The 17,331-nt window shown below is 48.1% G+C and overlaps 2 protein-coding genes across 4 annotated transcripts in view; one reads left to right on the forward strand and one right to left on the reverse strand.

Annotated features, from left to right (window-relative positions):
- Positions 1-12,962, reverse strand: part of ACTN4 (actinin alpha 4) — a 90,650-nt gene extending 77,688 nt beyond the window's left edge. Inside the window, exon 1 of one of the 3 annotated variants that reach the window (XM_040323332.1) lies at positions 12,593-12,958. In XM_040323332.1, coding sequence (XP_040179266.1) covers positions 12,593-12,742 — 150 coding nt within the window. In that variant the 5' untranslated portion in view covers positions 12,743-12,958. Of the gene's footprint in view, positions 1-12,592 lie in introns of all 3 variants that reach the window. The other 2 variants (XM_040323331.1, XM_040323333.1) reach the window with 2 other exon arrangements.
- Positions 12,963-13,474: 512 nt separating this feature from the next.
- LOC120914524 (vegetative cell wall protein gp1-like) lies at positions 13,475-15,352 on the forward strand. The gene has a single exon (XM_040325200.1). The coding sequence runs from the start codon at positions 13,475-13,477 to the stop codon at positions 15,350-15,352; it is 1,878 nt and encodes a 625-aa protein (XP_040181134.1).
- Positions 15,353-17,331: the final 1,979 nt, after the last annotated feature.

Below are 17,331 nucleotides of genomic sequence, written 5' to 3' on the forward strand. Positions count from 1 at the left end.
ACACTTAAAGCCAAAAGAAACTTACTGTTAAGAGTTTACATACACTAAGGTACAAGAGACTGTGCAGGCAGAAAAACTGATTGGCTGCTAAAAACGTAGCTGCCCACAATGTGGGGGCAAGTCTATTCTGCAAAGATTTCAATATTTCCTTATTTTAATGAAGCACATTCCTACAGACTAGAGAAGATGATTTTTTTTTTCATTACTTTACACAAACATACCCACAGTCGATTACTAGCAAACCATGAATGACACTGTGTAACCTTGTAGCTTCTGGGGTCCAAAGCATTCCTTACTACATCCTTCTGGCTCCAGCACTGGGTCATTAACACAATGCAGGCTCTAAATACATCTTGTGTTTCTCACATGGCCTGTATCCAGCCACAAGTTGGAGCAAACACCAACATTACTCCCACAGCAATAACAGAAAGGAAAGAGCCTGGTTGCAGCCAGGTTTGTGGATGTAGAGACAGGGTGCTGAGCAAGATGTCCCCCTTCTGTGCTCCCTCTTCCAGCCTGGGAAACACTAATTATAGTGATAAATCAGCAATGATGCTGGAAGTAGAACAAGAAAGCTGGAAATGCATCTTTGTTGGCACAGGTTTGATATCTGGTTTGTTGAAGTTTGGGAAAACAAGCAAAGGGCGCACACATTTTCTGCTTCGCTGTGTAAATGAAAAAATAAATGCATAGCTGAAATTCTTGTCCAGCAATCCAAGGGAACTAAAAAAAAAAAAAAAAAAAAAAAAACAACACACACACACACACACACACACACACACACACACTGAAGCAAGTTAAATATTGCCTAAAACGTGAGCACATCTTGCCAATGGCAGGACATCCAAGATGCTTCAGAGTACCTAATGTACGGATTCAGATGTTCCATCTTATTACTATAACCCAGAGGCAAATAAAACATGACAATATGAGGACTACACATTTTTGGCTTCTAAAACTTCCATGTACCATCCAGTAGCCAAGTTGTGGGTAATCAACTTCATTACATTAGAAACTTTGAAATACACGTTTTTGTCTAGCTCAATATAAAAAGATAAGTCCTTTCAAAGTTAAAACTCCTGTTTTTTTGTCAGCTAGTGAGGACTTAAAGGGATTGTTTAGAATTTTTATTTATTTAATATATATATATATATATATATATATATATATATATATATATATATATATATATATATATATATATATATATATATATATATATATATACATACATACACACACACACATACACACACACACAACTCTATTGTATTTAAAATAAATAAGGCATTTAGAGAAAAAAAAAAATGTCTGCACATTGTGCCCCGCATCAAGCTTTGCACATTTCCCTTCAAGGTAATAATGCCAGAAATGATAAAAGCAGTCACATCAAAGCTACATAACAACAGAGCTAAGGTCACTATAAATATCTGTTAGTTTGTATGAAGATACAAAGTAACAAATCACGCCTCATTGATTTGATAGGATCTGACAAGACATCCATTAAAAATTCCTAGACAGTGGACCATGTGACCTGCTTCACACAGACAAATGCAGCTCTTCTGACAAAACCCCACGTGTGACTGAGGGGCACGTCTTGCCCTAAAAGATCCAAAGTTATTTCCTATGTATTGTATAGGCTGGCTAGTCAGGAGTTAAACTATTTCTGCTTGCACAACTTGGCAAATATACACTCATTAACCTTTTCCCACCTGACTAGGCCTGAAACCATGTTAATGATTAAAAGGGCTGGAAGGTTAAAAGTACAAGCCCAAGCTATGCTCACTAAAAACCACTGACCAGTTTAATACCTAAAATGTATTATAGTAACACACATGCTAAATAAACCATTGCTACAAATGCTGGTCAGCTACTTCGTACATCTTCCCAAAAGGGACGTGTAAATGTTCGGCTCACGCCAGTTCTGCAAATTCTTCTTCAAAAGGGAGTGCAAAAAAAAAAAAAAAAAGTGCCCTTTTCCCCAAAATGAGGTACTGAAAAATAGGATATGAAGACTGTCAAATATATGCAAACATTCACCTTGTGAAACAACCCATTCAGTTAAAAAAAAAAAAAGTTTTTTTTTTTTTGTTTTTTTTACAACACCCCACACACCCCTTGCCTTTCACATACCCTCTGTTCTCAGCTGCATAACAAGCTCCGAGAGGTGGGGGAAGAGAAACAGCGGCATGCTGGTCTTCATTGTGAATGGCTGTGTATGTGTAAGAGGGGGATGTCAGGAGAAGTCTGATCATTGGAGCAGGGCAAGCAGAGTTCCCAGCACGGCTAGAGAACTGTCCACACTGTGCTCTCATGCCTAGTGTGGTCAGATTTTAAATAGGAAAACAGACTGCCAGGAATACCAGGGAAGCGATACAAAGATCAGGATACTTTTTCTCATACAAGTACATGGTACAGCGGGCACATGTGACAAATATCAAGTGTTGGGTTTACATATCCTTTAAAGACTCGCCTCAGACTCCCCTGGAAATGTTAGTTATCTGGCCGTTAAATTGACTCTTCCTTTAATATGTTTGAGTCACCGACCTGAAACAAGCATGCAGATAAGGAATTCTTTCCTCTGATTTTCCACATCTTCATATTTGTTCTAGGTCAGGGACTCAAAGTACCAAAGCCAGTGGCTATCCCTCCAAAATAAGAGCTGCAGCTTTAAAAATGCAGCGGTTTTGAGCGTTTTCGCGCATTTTTGAGCGTTTAACGTCTGGCGTTTTTTACAGCTCTACTCTGGAGCTTCAGAACGCCCTGGTCCTGCGTTTTTTTTACAGCTCAAAAACGCCTATGCCATTTGCAGCTCAAAAATGTCTATGTGGGCATGATGCCATAGAATAACATGGACAGGCGTTTTTAAGCTGTAAAAAACGCTCAGAAAAGTGGCTGTAAAAAACGCCAGTGGAAATTAAGCCTAATGCTCATGGCCTGCCCTGCTCAAACAAGGCTGCCAATGCCTTCACTTGCCTTGGTTTTCTCGATTATCCATCTTCTCTTCTCGAGCCTCAAATCACTGTAGACGCATCTTGACACGCAACCTCCATCTCATAATGCAATGCCTCCAACCCTTCACTGTAGGTCACTTAGGTGCAATCATAGCATTATAGAAGGACAAGGTGCGTACCAGACTTCTGACTTGGAAATAAAGTCAGAACTTGCATACAAATGAAAAGCAAGTTATGGAAAGGGGCTTTGTTGTTACATTGCTTACCAACTATACAGTAATGAAAGTTCAATTCGCTCAGATGCTATTAATACAGTCCTATATTACAAAAAGTTCCGATGGTCAATTTGGCATGCTGGAGTTTGTAACTGTCCAACATACTGTATTGGTTGACCAGACCTCTTTCTTAATACAAGACTCTCCAAAAACATTGGCCTTTTTACAAGGAAAAAAAAAAAAAAAGTGTTTGTTTTTGCCACATAGCTCAGATGTACATTTCCATACAAGCATGCACGTTGTAGCCCATGTGGACAAGAGCCTTGAATCTGATACAGCAGGTCTGGTCAGCATTTAAACACAAGGTACCCTTATCTGTGGTTATTGTCTGCCACAAAAAGGCAACTGTGCTTCACTTGGAGAGTCCCCATAAAGAGGCCTTTCAGATGGGAGGGAGCCTGTGCCCAGCCAGGGGGATTTAAAAGCACAAACATGAAAGATTTCCAGGCTCTCTGTTAATAGGTCACTGGTTTCACTTACAACTGGCAAACCAGGTTTGAACACACTAAACTGTTCACTGCTTAGAAGAAAGCAGATATGCAAGAAAAGGGACACAATTGTGTGCATTACACAGCGGGTTCACACACTTAAACCACAGAATCCAAAGTCTTAAAGAAGTTATTCACAAGCATCTGAAAGAAAAAAAACGCAGAATACACAGCGACGGGTGTATTTATTCAGCTGAGAAAAAAAAAAAACCCCACCACATATTTTTTCCCCCATCCCAACAAGGGGACAATTGTCACCTGTACAAACGATGGTTCCCACACCAAACCAAGATGGCTTTATTTAGTTTAGTGGTCTTGTGTATACATGACATGTGGGTTAGGCTGGAGCCTCACACCAAGTCAATCGTGCATCAGAGAAGCAACTGGAAAGTAGGAGTTAAAAATTCTTATAAAAAATTTAGATCTCACAAGCAGCTCCAGCCTTTTCACTATCCAAAGACGCAGGATAGTAGTCTCAAGAAATTGGCAAGTTCAAGTCATTTGTTCCATTGTCTTAGAAAAATGTTGTGAATTTTATGTAAGGCAATCATCACAGCAGGATCTATGGGACAGAAGCATTTCAACCACATTCCTTGCAACAACCATCTTTTCCTGAACAAATTTTTGACCTTGAGCCCTGGTTCACATTGATGCTACTTTGAAATCGTGCTACTTCACTTGAAGTAGTGCGATTTCAAAGTAGCAAGGCCAGCTCGATTTCAGTTGCTACTTGATAGACATCTGTGTGGCTTCATACACAGATGTCTATTGAAATGGCACCTGAAATCAGCAAAAGTAGTGCAGGAACTACTTTTGCAAATCGGTGCAGCACCACAAAATCGGTGTCGCACTGATTGGAACAGTACCATTGCCTCCAATAGGCTGCGACTTATCATGCGATTTGATCTCAAATTGCATGACAAATCGCTCCAATGTGAACCTAGACTAAGACAATCATTTAAAACCACTTTTTTTTATATCCAACAAAGTTTTATTTAGCTTTCAGAGGTACAAGGCATACAAAGTCCCCTTAACATTGCGGGGACAGAAAAAGGAACAGCGTCAAATACAAACACAGAACTTCTAATCTGGAGTCAAAGCCAACCCTCCCCCCATACATCACAATCGCCACCCTCATATCATTTTGCATAATCCACAATATTTAAAACCACTTTAATCTAAGGTATTAAAAGGCAAAAATATTTTTTACCCCAATGCATTCTTTGCATTATGGGTAAAACACCCCCCATGACTTAGAGGGGTGATGGGATTTGTTGCCTATCCCTACTTAAAGGAGAAGTACAGCCAAAGCACGTTTGGCTGTACTCCTCCTGTGGATGACAGAAGTGCAGTCCATTTTGCATTCCTGTGACCCGTTTTCAGCAGACAGCGTGCTGAAGCCCGCTGACGTCAGAGCCATTCCAGGCTCAGGAAAAATCACGATCATATGCGCGGGAACCACCCACTTGCCTGAAACATCACCCGGCTTAGCAAGCCGCTCCCACACCATCCACAGCCCAGCACTTCAGTGAGTGCAGAGAGCCGGTGACTGGCAGTCACCAGCTCTCTGCTCAGGGAGCGCTGTGAACCAAACGATCGGCAGCGGCGTATGGGGAGGGGGCATATGCAGCATCGGACTGATGCTACATCCAGCAAGGCAAGTTTGATTCTAGAGAAAACATTCCCATACTTCCAAAATGAAGGTTGAAGATTCTGGACATTTTAAGCTAGACCAGACAAAGATCTGCTGTCTATGGAGCTAGCACACAGACACTCAGTTGTGTTGGCAAAGATCTCTATAGCAGCAAACATGACACTTTGTAGAGTCAAGCAGTCAAATTTGTTCAGTCAAGCCCAAGGGCAGACAAATCACACATGCACGCCAAACCACCATTCTCAGAGGTCTATAGGCACCATTAAGCAGAGCATAAGTCATGGGAGATTAGATGACCATCTGCAGCGAAGCACCAATGGGACCCAGCATAATATCACCAGCTAGGCTGACATTTGGATGCAGAACACATATGAAGAAAAAAGGATGTAGTTATAGCTCAGTCACAGAAGATTGCATGCATGCTGAAAAATATCTGCAATAACTCAGGCAGTTAACTTGCACATTCCCTGGCCATCCCAAGTTACAATCAAATCAGATGCACAGTTTACCAATGTCTGGTCATATAGGGATATCCTTATGTATAAAAGAGGGGCAGCTAAATCAAACAAAAAGAGCCTTTCATACTGATGTGTTTTTACCTGGCTAGAAATGCAAGAAAACAAAATGAAACATTTTGCTTTAAAAATGAGAAGTATCGCCAAAGCTGGTTTGTCTGTACTTCTATCGATCACCGGAGTGCACTTTGTTTTGCACTCCTGTGACCAGTTTTAAGCAGACTGAAGTCTACTCTCTGCTGGCATTACATAAGTCAGTCCAGGGGCCACACCATCACAACAATGGAAGTCGGTACACGCCAGGTCCCTGTACCGACACCTGGCTCAGCCTCTCAGCAAGCCACTGAGAGCCTGAGTCAGCCACTCCACAGCACAGCGTTCCAATGAGCGTGCAGGGACCAGAGCAGAGTGCCGCTGACTGACAGTCACCAGCTCTCTGCTGAGGGAGCTGTCACAACCAAACGATCCGTGGTGTTCAATCGCTTGGTTCTCCGTACAGAGGCGCCGGGGGACTGAGGCTGCATCTAGCCATGCAAGTATGATTCTGCCAAAAAGCCTAAACGCATATTTTTTAAAATCCCATGGGACGCTTCACACCACTGCACTGCGTTTTGAAAAGTTCTGAATGCTGCATCTTTGGTGTGCTTTTCAAAACTGGGCCAAAGACGCAGCTCCTCATTGAAATTAAAAAAAAAATTAGTCAAAACCGATCTGACATGTTTCGCCCCACACACCAGGGCTTGTTCACAACTGTGGGGCGAAACATGTCAGATGGTGTGCCTGAAGCGGCACTGGCTGAGGCCGCCCTCATTCCCATATTCATGCACTGGATGGGCAACCATTTCTACCTTTTTGCTGATGCTGCCACACCCCTGAATGATGCATAGGAGCCCGCTCCTTCTACTGCAACCAACAGGAAGATCTTGGTCTCGGCTTAGAGCAGCACTGCAATTTATACCTGAAAAAATGCACTGCAGTTGCATTTTGCATTTAAATCACGTGTCCATGTTTCACAGGTGTATGCAAACTAGAAAATGTACCAGGAACACATCAAAAACACATATACACTATATTTGTAATGAACACACTGGCTACCTGGGTGCTATTATAGTAAACTTAAGTAGAACTATGTAATACAATGTGCCACACTACATCTCACACAGGCACAGCTCATTTTCTGGTTATTAACGCCTTGCAAGTTGTAAAAAAAAAAAAAAAAAAAAAAAAAACACACCACACACACACACACCTCAGAGCAGCCCAGCCCAGATTGCAAAGCAATGAGAAGGCTGCTCAAAGGCCATTCAAAAACAACATGATTGTAATAAAGTACAGTCATTCTTACAGTCCAGAGCAATGACTGACAGCTTGGCAACACCAACTCCCACCCTGGGATTATATGCCATCCCACACAGCCCTGCTAAGCATGCAACTTGCATTTTATATGCGTGACTCTTCAATCACATCTCACTGATCTCCTGCCACACCCTTCAGTACTCTGACACCCTGGGAAGAGTCACCTAGCATTTGCATCCAGCCCAACATCAATACACCCCCCTAGCAAATCCCTATCGCTTCAAGCCAACAGTAAGCATTTTACAGGTGCCTAGATAAGTAAAGCTTGTAGGATCTTCTCCACATGCTCCAAGGACAGAACAACCAAGAGATAAAAGATAAGTCAGGGGGGCCTCCTGATCTGGCACGCTTTCAAACCACCAGTGGGAAATAATATCACCACAATAATCATGCCGTTTTGCAAGACAGAGAAAATTCTCATCTCAAGTGTTAAGAAATACACATTCCAAAAAAAAAAAACCCACACACATAGTTGTGCAACAAGTTACAGGTGCCTCACCTTGTCCACAGATGTCTGTGCGAAGGACAGCACACCCAACAAGTATTTCTCCTTATTAAAAAAAAAAAAAAAAAAAGGCAAAACAAAAAAAAAAAACACAATACTCTAATGGTAGTAAATTGAAGGACGTTTGCCTTGCCTGTAGTGACTTACAATGTCTGTAAATTAATCTATTCATTTGTTGTTATTGCAATCATCTGCCCATAGTGATTCTATAAATACAGAATGATTTTCATATTTTATTGCTCCCTGTCTTGCTCAGTGCATTCTTTCTGTGAAACACCAGACTAACACTCAGTTCAGACGTTATTAGCATAAAGTTACTATGAAAAAAAGGATGTGTCAGAATACATGTCTGCTTCAAAAGTGTCAAGTACTAGCTTCTTAGATACAAGGTTGCAAAGTCTTGAGATGAACATAAAGACTTTGCTACTTCCTGCCCAGTGTTATCTCAGGGGGAGGACTGAACACCACTGATAGCTTGCTAGCTAGAACAGGCACCCTGCTTTGGTGGCTTAAAAGAAAAGCTGGATATCGGGCACAATTTTTTTTTTGGGGGGGAGGGGGGGGGGATTAATTGATTACTAGTGAAGTTGGCAGCACAGTGGCCCCTGGTTCCAATCTCAGCCAAGACACTATCCGCATGAAGTCTGTATGGGTTTTCTACCAAAGATATGCTGGTAGCTGAATTGGCCCTGCTATTCGTGTGCCAATTGGCTATACACCACATTATGCATGCCGATCCAAAGCAATTCTTTTTGTAGCAAATTTAAAGAAAACAATACGTTAGGGTTCCCAACTATGTGACGAGTCTCATTGGAAGGACACAGTTCTAAAATCACAATAATAGACTTGATGACAGCTAAGAGCTTGCTTGCGCCACAATCCCTGCATTCAGAGGGCGGTATCACATGCACGTTTGTAAAGTGCCCCCCCGCTTAGCTGCAAAGGCAGCAGGACATACCGCGTCTTAGCAAAAATTAAGCCCCCAGTACTGCTGCCAAAAGAAACCGCTTGAAGTGAATAAGGCCACTCTGCTACTGCCCTTAAGTGGCAGCCCGTCTATCAGGGGCGCTGTCGCCTCTATCTACGGCCGCCACCCCCTAATCATGCGCCTGGGCCCCTCTCAGGACGCCAGACACATGAATTACAGCGGCGTGTTTTTTCTATAAAGCACCTGCATACTTTTTGAAAAAAAAATAAAAAATGGGATTTGCACCCAATTCCGGCCATAGACTCTCACGGGGGTCCACACCACTCCCCCCCCCCTCCCACTGTCTTCTGGGAAACACGGGCCCCAGAAGACAGCGGGGACCAGTGAGGATGCGCAGCACAAATCTCGAATGCAAAGTAGGGAACCCGGGAAGTGAAGTCGCAACGCTTGACTTCCTGATTCCCTCACCGAGGATGGCGACGGGAGTAGCCGAGCGATTGATCGGCTTCCAACATCGCGGGCACCCTGGACAGGTAAGTGTACATTTATTAAAAGTCAGCAGCTGCAGCATTTGTAGCTGCTGGCTTTTAATTATTTATTTTTTTTTCAGGCGGACCGCTGCTTTAATTTCGTTTTGGCGCGGTGGTGTACCATTTTCAAGGTTAAAACGGGCAACATGTTGCCTTCTCACTGTAGGACATGCCCGCTGAAGAGCAAATCAGCAGTGGCTCACAGAGGCGGCAAGGACATCCGCATGTGTAAACTAAGTGTTACATTGACATGTATTTGTGGCATGGCCTGGTGTGAAAAATAAAAAAGTTAAGCTTTTTTTTAAAGTGTGAAAGCAGCACAATGATGTAAAATAGGCTTAATTTATAAATGTGTATGACTGCAGCAGTATTAAACCTAAAAGCAAACATATTGCAGCATAGCAATTCTTAGATTTTGATGACTGCATTTGTTTTCCTTTTTAAGGCCCTTTCTTTTATTGTCATCTGGCAAGTCTGTTTCTCAACAGAACAAGCAGTCCTGCAGATGTAGCAGTTGGGGGGTTGAGACAAACCATTTACTACTCACAGGGATAGATAGATAGATAAAAAAAAAAAACACACAGTTTGCTTTAACTGCTTATGAAGTTTTGTGTATCCAAATCTGCAAGTACATCCAACATTCCCTTTCCCCCAGACTGACAATGCTGTTGTTCAAATATGCTTCTTCATTGAAAGTGGAGACACTCTACATGTCCCCCCCCCCCTCCCATTCACCCCAGCGGGCTGAACGAAAAAAACAACTGACAGCTTGGGTCAGAGCAGCTGTACCAACAATCCGGTGTTAGTACAGTGATCTTCACTGCTGAGCTATTGAATTCTGACAGGGGGAGTTCCCCCTACACCAGAACACTCCGATCAGCGCGCTCTGCGATTGGCTGAGAGCGCTGACCGGCTGCTGGGTTTCCAGCATGCACATCCGAGAGAAGGCAGCCAAATGGCCGGCTTCTGACAGACCGACATACACACAAGCTGAATTGTGGCCGTTTTCATTGAACCAACCGATGTCTCCCGACTTTTGGCTCATGTTTATGCAGTGCTTGAGGCTCGGTTCACATTGCCACAACCAAAAACTTGGTGCGACTGTCTGGTGATTTTCTAGCAACTTGAGTACAACTCTGAAGCGACACTCAGGGAATGCCTGGGTAATCTACCTGTAATGTCGGATCCAAAGTACATCAATATAGATAAGGATCTGACTTGGAGGTGACTTCCATTAAAGTCTATGGGCACAAGTTAGTTTAGAAGTCACCTTGAAGTAGTACAGGAACCTTTTCTAAAGTTGAAGCGACTTGAGTAGCGCTAATTAAGACAGCTCTCCTTGACAAACATGGGATTTCACACGTCATGTGACTTGGGGTCTCACCAGTCGGATCATTCAGGCGATGTGTTACTGACCAGATCACCAGGTGAAAACAGGGGAGGGGAAAACTTCTGAATGAATGAATGAAAAATGAATGCAGCCATCACATCCAATAATCGGCAAGCTGCAATATAATACATTTTTGGTTTTATTACAAATTTAAAAAAGTCCTAAAAGCTAGCTGTGATTGGCCGTTCACCTGCCAGTTGACGGCAAAAAAAGTTAGGAGACGGTAGAGTAAGAAGGTAAGGGAAGGCGGGGGAGGGGTGCGTCAATGTGACTTGTGGGGTCAGAGATCTGTTTGGGAGATCCTTCTTGTAGGTCGCAGAGGAAGTCTAACAGGAATATCAGCTGTGGTGCCCCAGGGAGATGGCCCATAGACAGCGCATATACCCATCACTGTGCAGGAGTGGTGACCAGACCTGATAGGCAGGGAGTGTTCCTGGACACACCATACTGGAGCCTGTCATTGTCCCCAGACAGCCGGGGGAGTCAATGTGGATTGCGGGGTCACAGATCCCTTTATAGGGGATCCTCTTTGGGGGGGGGGGGGTGTCACAGATCCCTTCATATGAGATCCTCTTTACGGGAGATGTCACAAATCTCTTCAAGAGATCCTCTTTACAGGGGGGGTGTCACAGATCTCTTCAAGAGATCCTCTTTACAGGGGGGGGTGTCACAGATCTCTTCAAGAGATCCTCTTTACAGGGGGGGGTGTCACAGATCTCTTCAAGAGATCCTCTTTACAGGGGGGGGTGTCACAGATCTCTTCAAGAGATCCTCTTTACAGGGGGGGGTGTCACAGATCTCTTCAAGAGATCCTCTTTACAGGGGGGGGTGTCACAGATCTCTTCAAGAGATCCTCTTTACAGGGGGGGGTGTCACAGATCTCTTCAAGAGATCCTCTTTACAGGGGGGGGTGTCACAGATCTCTTCAAGAGATCCTCTTTACAGGGGGGGTGTCACAGATCTCTTCAAGAGATCCTCTTTACAGGGGGGGTGTCACAGATCTCTTCAAGAGATCCTCTTTACAGGGGGGGGGTGTCACAGATCTCTTCAAGAGATCCTCTTTACAGGGGGGGGTGTCACAGATCTCTTCAAGAGATCCTCTTTACAGGGGGGGGTGTCACAGATCTCTTCAAGAGATCCTCTTTACAGGGGGGGGTGTCACAGATCTCTTCAAGAGATCCTCTTTACAGGGGGGGGTGTCACAGATCTCTTCAAGAGATCCTCTTTACAGGGGGGGGTGTCACAGATCTCTTCAAGAGATCCTCTTTACAGGGGGGGGTGTCACAGATCTCTTCAAGAGATCCTCTTTACAGGGGGGGGTGTCACAGATCTCTTCAAGAGATCCTCTTTACGGGGGGGTGTCACAGATCTCTTCAAGAGAACCTCTTTACAGGGGGGGTCACAGATCTCTTCAAGAGAACCTCTTTACAGGGGGGGTCACAGATCGTCTTTACAGAGGTCAGGGAAAGTCTTCCAGCCATATGAGCCATGATACCCCCTGCCAGGGAGATGGCACATAGACGGGCAGATATATCCATACTGTAGAGGAGTGGTGATCAGACCTGATAGGCAGGGAGTGTTCCTGGACACACCATGCCGGAGCCTGTCATTGCCCCCAGTAAGGTGGGGGAGAGGCGGGTGCACACGGGGCTGACTGTGTAGTGAACACAGAATATAATATTACATTTGTTGGGCAAGTTTAGTAAGTCACAGAAAGCAGGCGAGGCCATGACAGGTGTGATCACAGGCTGGGAGTACATGGCTGTACAGGGGTAGAAGACAGGCTGTAATGCTATACATACATACATACTAAGTAAACAGAGGGGGGGGGAGCAGATTCCCAGAAACTGGAGCTCAAAGTGCACACACTGAGCTCAGAACCCTCCTGACCAATCAGGTGGCATCATTTAAAACGAGGCCAGGTGTGCGGTTGCCATGGGCAACGTCTCCAGTTCCCATGAACCAATCCCGTGTCCCGCCTGACAGGGTGCGCTCACCTTGCGCTGCTGCTTCTCCCAGGCCGGGTCGAGTAGCAGGTCCCGGTCCCATTCGTCATCCTGCTCCATGTATTTCCCCTCGGCAGAAATGTAGCCGCCCCTGCCACCGCTGCTACTGCTGCTGCCGCCGGTCATGTGATAGTCCACCATGGCGGCCCGGAGAGTTTGACTATCTGAGGGGAGTTGCGGAGACTAGTAACAGCAAGGTGGGGGGTGTTCTCTCTCTCCCGTGTGGAAGCAGCGGGTTCCTCTCCTCTCCTGGGATCGGCGCCGAGTGCGCACGCGCGCTTCACGTCCTCCGCCACCACAGCGTCTACTCGCTCACCTCAACCGCGCCAGCCAATAGGAAAACCGGGAAGGCCGACAGCTACCCGCCCAGCTAGTCAGTTGGCCAATTAGAGAGAGAGAAGGGAGTTTGCCGCTTCTGAACCGCCTTTTGGTCTGTCGGTGCTGAGCGGCAATTCATAGAATGTGAGGGGAGGGGCGAGAGACGCCCTCTAGCGTCACTGTCACACCCGTGTCACCCGCCCCGAGAGCAGGCTGTTCCCGCCCTTTACTCCTGACTGCTGCTAGTACTAGGTCACCCACACCCCTCATAGATATCTCCAGATACCACCACCCAGAACAGGACTCCATCCCCAAAACAGTCCATGTACCCCCCCACTAAGAACTCAGAACAGGACCCCCAGAACACTTCCCCTATCCTTCCCACCGAGACCCAGAACACTTCCCCTGTCCCCCTCTCCGACACCCAGAAAACGTCCCCCTCCGACACCCAGAAAACTTCCCCCACCACCACCCAGAACAGGACCCCATCCCCAAAACAGTCCATGTACCCCCCCACTAAGAACTCAGAACAGGACCCCATCCCCAAAACAGTCCATGTACCCCCCCACTAAGAACTCAGAACAGGACCCCCAGAACACTTCCCCTATCCTTCCCACCGACACCCAGAAAACTTCCCCCACCACCACCCAGAACAGGACCCCATCCCCAAAACAGTACATGTACCCCCCCACTAAGAACTCAGAACAGGACCCCCAGAACACTTCCCCTATCCTTCCCACACCCAGAACACTTCCCCTATCCCCCTCCGACACCCAGAACACTTCCCCTATCCTTCCCACCGAGACCCAGAACACTTCCCCTGTCCCCCTCTCCGACACCCAGAACACTTCCCCTATCCTTCCCACCGGGACCCAGAACACTTCCCCTGTCCCCCTCTCCGACACCCAGAACACTTCCCCTATCCTTCCCACCGGGACCCAGAACACTTTCCCTATCCCCCACCGAGACCCAGAACACTTCCCCTATCCCCCTCCGACACCCAGAACACTTTCCCTATCCCCCACCGAGACACAGAACACTTCCCCTGTCCCCCTCCGACACCCAGAACACTTCCCCTATCCTTCCCACCGGGACCCAGAACACTTCCCCTATCCCCCTCCGACACCCAGAACACTTCGCCTATCCCCCTCCGACACTCAGAACACTTCCCCTATCCCCCTCCGACACCCAGAACACTTCGCCTATCCCCCTCCGACACCCAGAACACTTCGCCTATCCCCCTCCGACACCCAGAACACTTCCCCTATCCCCCACAGAGACCAAGAACACTTCCCCTATCCCCCACAGAGACCAAGAACACTTCCCCTATCCCCCACCGAGACCCAGAACACTTCTCCTATATCCCACCGAGACCCAGAACACTTCTCCTATATCCCACTGAGACCCAGAACACTTCCCCTATCTCCCACCGAGACCCAAAACACTTCCCCTATCTCCCACCGAGACACAGAACACTCCCCCTATCCCCCACCGACACCCAGAACACTTCCCCTATCCCCCACCGAGACACAGAACACTTCCCCTATCCCCTACGAGACCCAGAACACTTCCCCTATCCCCCACCGACACCCAGAACACTTCCCCTATCCCCCACCGACACCCAGAACACTTCCCCTATCCCCCACCGACACCCAGAACACTTCCCTTATCCCCCACCGACACCCAGAACACTCCCCTTATCCCCCACCGACACCCAGAACACTTCCCCTATCCCCCACCGACACCCAGAACACTTCCCCTATCCCCCACCGACACCCAGAACACTTCCCCTATCCCCCACTGAGACCCAGAACACTTCCCCTATCCCCCTATCCCCCACCGACACCCAGAACACTTCCCCTATCCCCCACCGAGACACAAAACACTTCCCCTATCCCCCACCGAGACACAGAACACTCCCCCTATCCCCCACGACACCCAGAACACTTCCCCTATCCCCCACCGAGACACAGAACACTTCCCCTATCCCCCACCGAGACCCAGAACACTTCCCCTATCCCCCTCCGACACCCAGAACACTTTCCCTATCCCCCACAGAGACACAGAACACTTCCCCTGTCCCCCTCCGACACCCAGAACACTTCCCCTATCATTCCCACCGGGACCCAGAACACTTTCCCTATCCCCCACCGAGACTCAGAACACTTCCCCTATCCCCCACTGAGACCCAGAACACTTCCCCTATCCCCCACCGACACCCAGAACACTTCCCCTATCCCCCACCGACACCCAGAACACTTCCCCTATCCCCCACCGACACCCAGAACACTTCCCTTATCCCCCACCGACACCCAGAACACTCCCCTTATCCCCCACCGACACCCAGAACACTTCCCCTATCCCCCACCGACACCCAGAACACTTCCCCTATCCCCCACCGACACCCAGAACACTTCCCCTATCCCCCACTGAGACCCAGAACACTTCCCCTATCCCCCACCGACACCCAGAACACTTCCCCTATCCCCCACCGAGACACAAAACACTTCCCCTATCCCCCACCGAGACACAGAACACTTCCCCTATCCCCCACCGAGACACAGAACACTCCCCCTATCCCCCACGACACCCAGAACACTTCCCCTATCCCCCACCGAGACACAGAACACTTCCCCTATCCCCCACCGAGACCCAGAACACTTCCCCTATCCCCCTCCGACACCCAGAACACTTTCCCTATCCCCCACAGAGACACAGAACACTTCCCCTGTCCCCCTCCGACACCCAGAACACTTCCCCTATCATTCCCACCGGGACCCAGAACACTTTCCCTATCCCCCACCGAGACTCAGAACACTTCCCCTATCCCCCACTGAGACCCAGAACACTTCCCCTATCCCCCACCGACACCCAGAACACTTCCCCTATCCCCCACCGAGACACAGAACACTTCCCCTATCCCCCACCGACACCCAGAACACTTCGCCTATCCCCCTCCGACACCCAGAACACTTCGCCTATCCCCCTCCGACACCCAGAACACTTCCCCTATCCCCCACAGAGACCAAGAACACTTCCCCTATCCCCCACAGAGACCAAGAACACTTCCCCTATCCCCCACCGAGACCCAGAACACTTCTCCTATATCCCACCGAGACCCAGAACACTTCTCCTATATCCCACCGAGACCCAAAACACTTCCCCTATCTCCCACCGAGACACAGAACACTTCCCCTATCTCCCACCGAGACACAGAACACTCCCCCTATCCCCCACCGACACCCAGAACACTTCCCCTATCCCCCACCGAGACACAGAACACTTCCCCTATCCCCTACGAGACCCAGAACACTTCCCCTATCCCCCACTGAGACCCAGAACACTTCCCCTATCCCCCACCGACACCCAGAACACTTCCCCTATCCCCCACCGACACCCAGAACACTTCCCCTATCCCCCACCGACACCCAGAACACTTCCCCTATCCCCCACTGACACCCAGAACACTTCCCCTATCCCCCACCGACACCCAGAACACTCCCCCTATCCCCCACCGACACCCAGAACACTTCCCCTATCCCCCACCGACACCCAGAACACTTCCCCTATCCCCCACCGACACCCAGAACACTTCCCCTATCCCCCACTGAGACCCAGAACACTTCCCCTATCCCCCACCGACACCCAGAACACTTCCCCTATCCCCCACCGAGACACAGAACACTTCCCCTATCCCCCACCGAGACACAGAACACTCCCCCTATCCCCCACGACACCCAGAACACTTCCCCTATCCCCCACCGAGACACAGAACACTTCCCCTATCCCCCACCGAGACCCAGAACACTTCCCCTATCCCCCTCCGACACCCAGAACACTTTCCCTATCCCCCACCGAGACACAGAACACTTCCCCTGTCCCCCTCCGACACCCAGAACACTTCCCCTATCCTTCCCACCGGGACCCAGAACACTTTCCCTATCCCCCACCGAGACCCAGAACACTTCCCCTATCCCCCTCCGACACCCAGAACACTTTCCCTATCCCCCTCCGAAACACAGAACACTTCCCCTGTCCCCCTCCGACACCCAGAACACTTTGCCTATCCCCCTCCGACACCCAGAACACTTCGCCTATCCCCCTCCGACACCCAGAACACTTCCCCTATCCCCCACAGAGACCAAGAACACTTCCCCTATCCCCCACAGAGACCAAGAACACTTCCCCTATCCCCCACCGAGACCCAGAACACTTCTCCTATATCCCACCGAGACCCAGAACACTTCTCCTATATCCCACTGAGACCCAGAACACTTCCCCTATCTCCCACCGAGACCCAAAACACTTCCCCTATCTCCCACCGAGACCCAGAACACTTCGCCTATCCCCCACCGACACCCAGAACACTTCCCCTATCCCCTACCGAGACACAGAACACTTCCCCTATCCCC

This window comes from Rana temporaria, chromosome 9 (assembly GCF_905171775.1).
Source record: "Rana temporaria chromosome 9, aRanTem1.1, whole genome shotgun sequence".
Taxonomy (NCBI): Eukaryota; Metazoa; Chordata; class Amphibia; order Anura; family Ranidae; genus Rana; species Rana temporaria.

Bases quoted from the DNA above. Each gene is read 5' to 3' on its own strand.
- LOC120914524 (XM_040325200.1), top strand. From the start codon at position 13,475: ATGTACCCCCCCACTAAGAACTCAGAACAGGACCCCCAGAACACTTCC.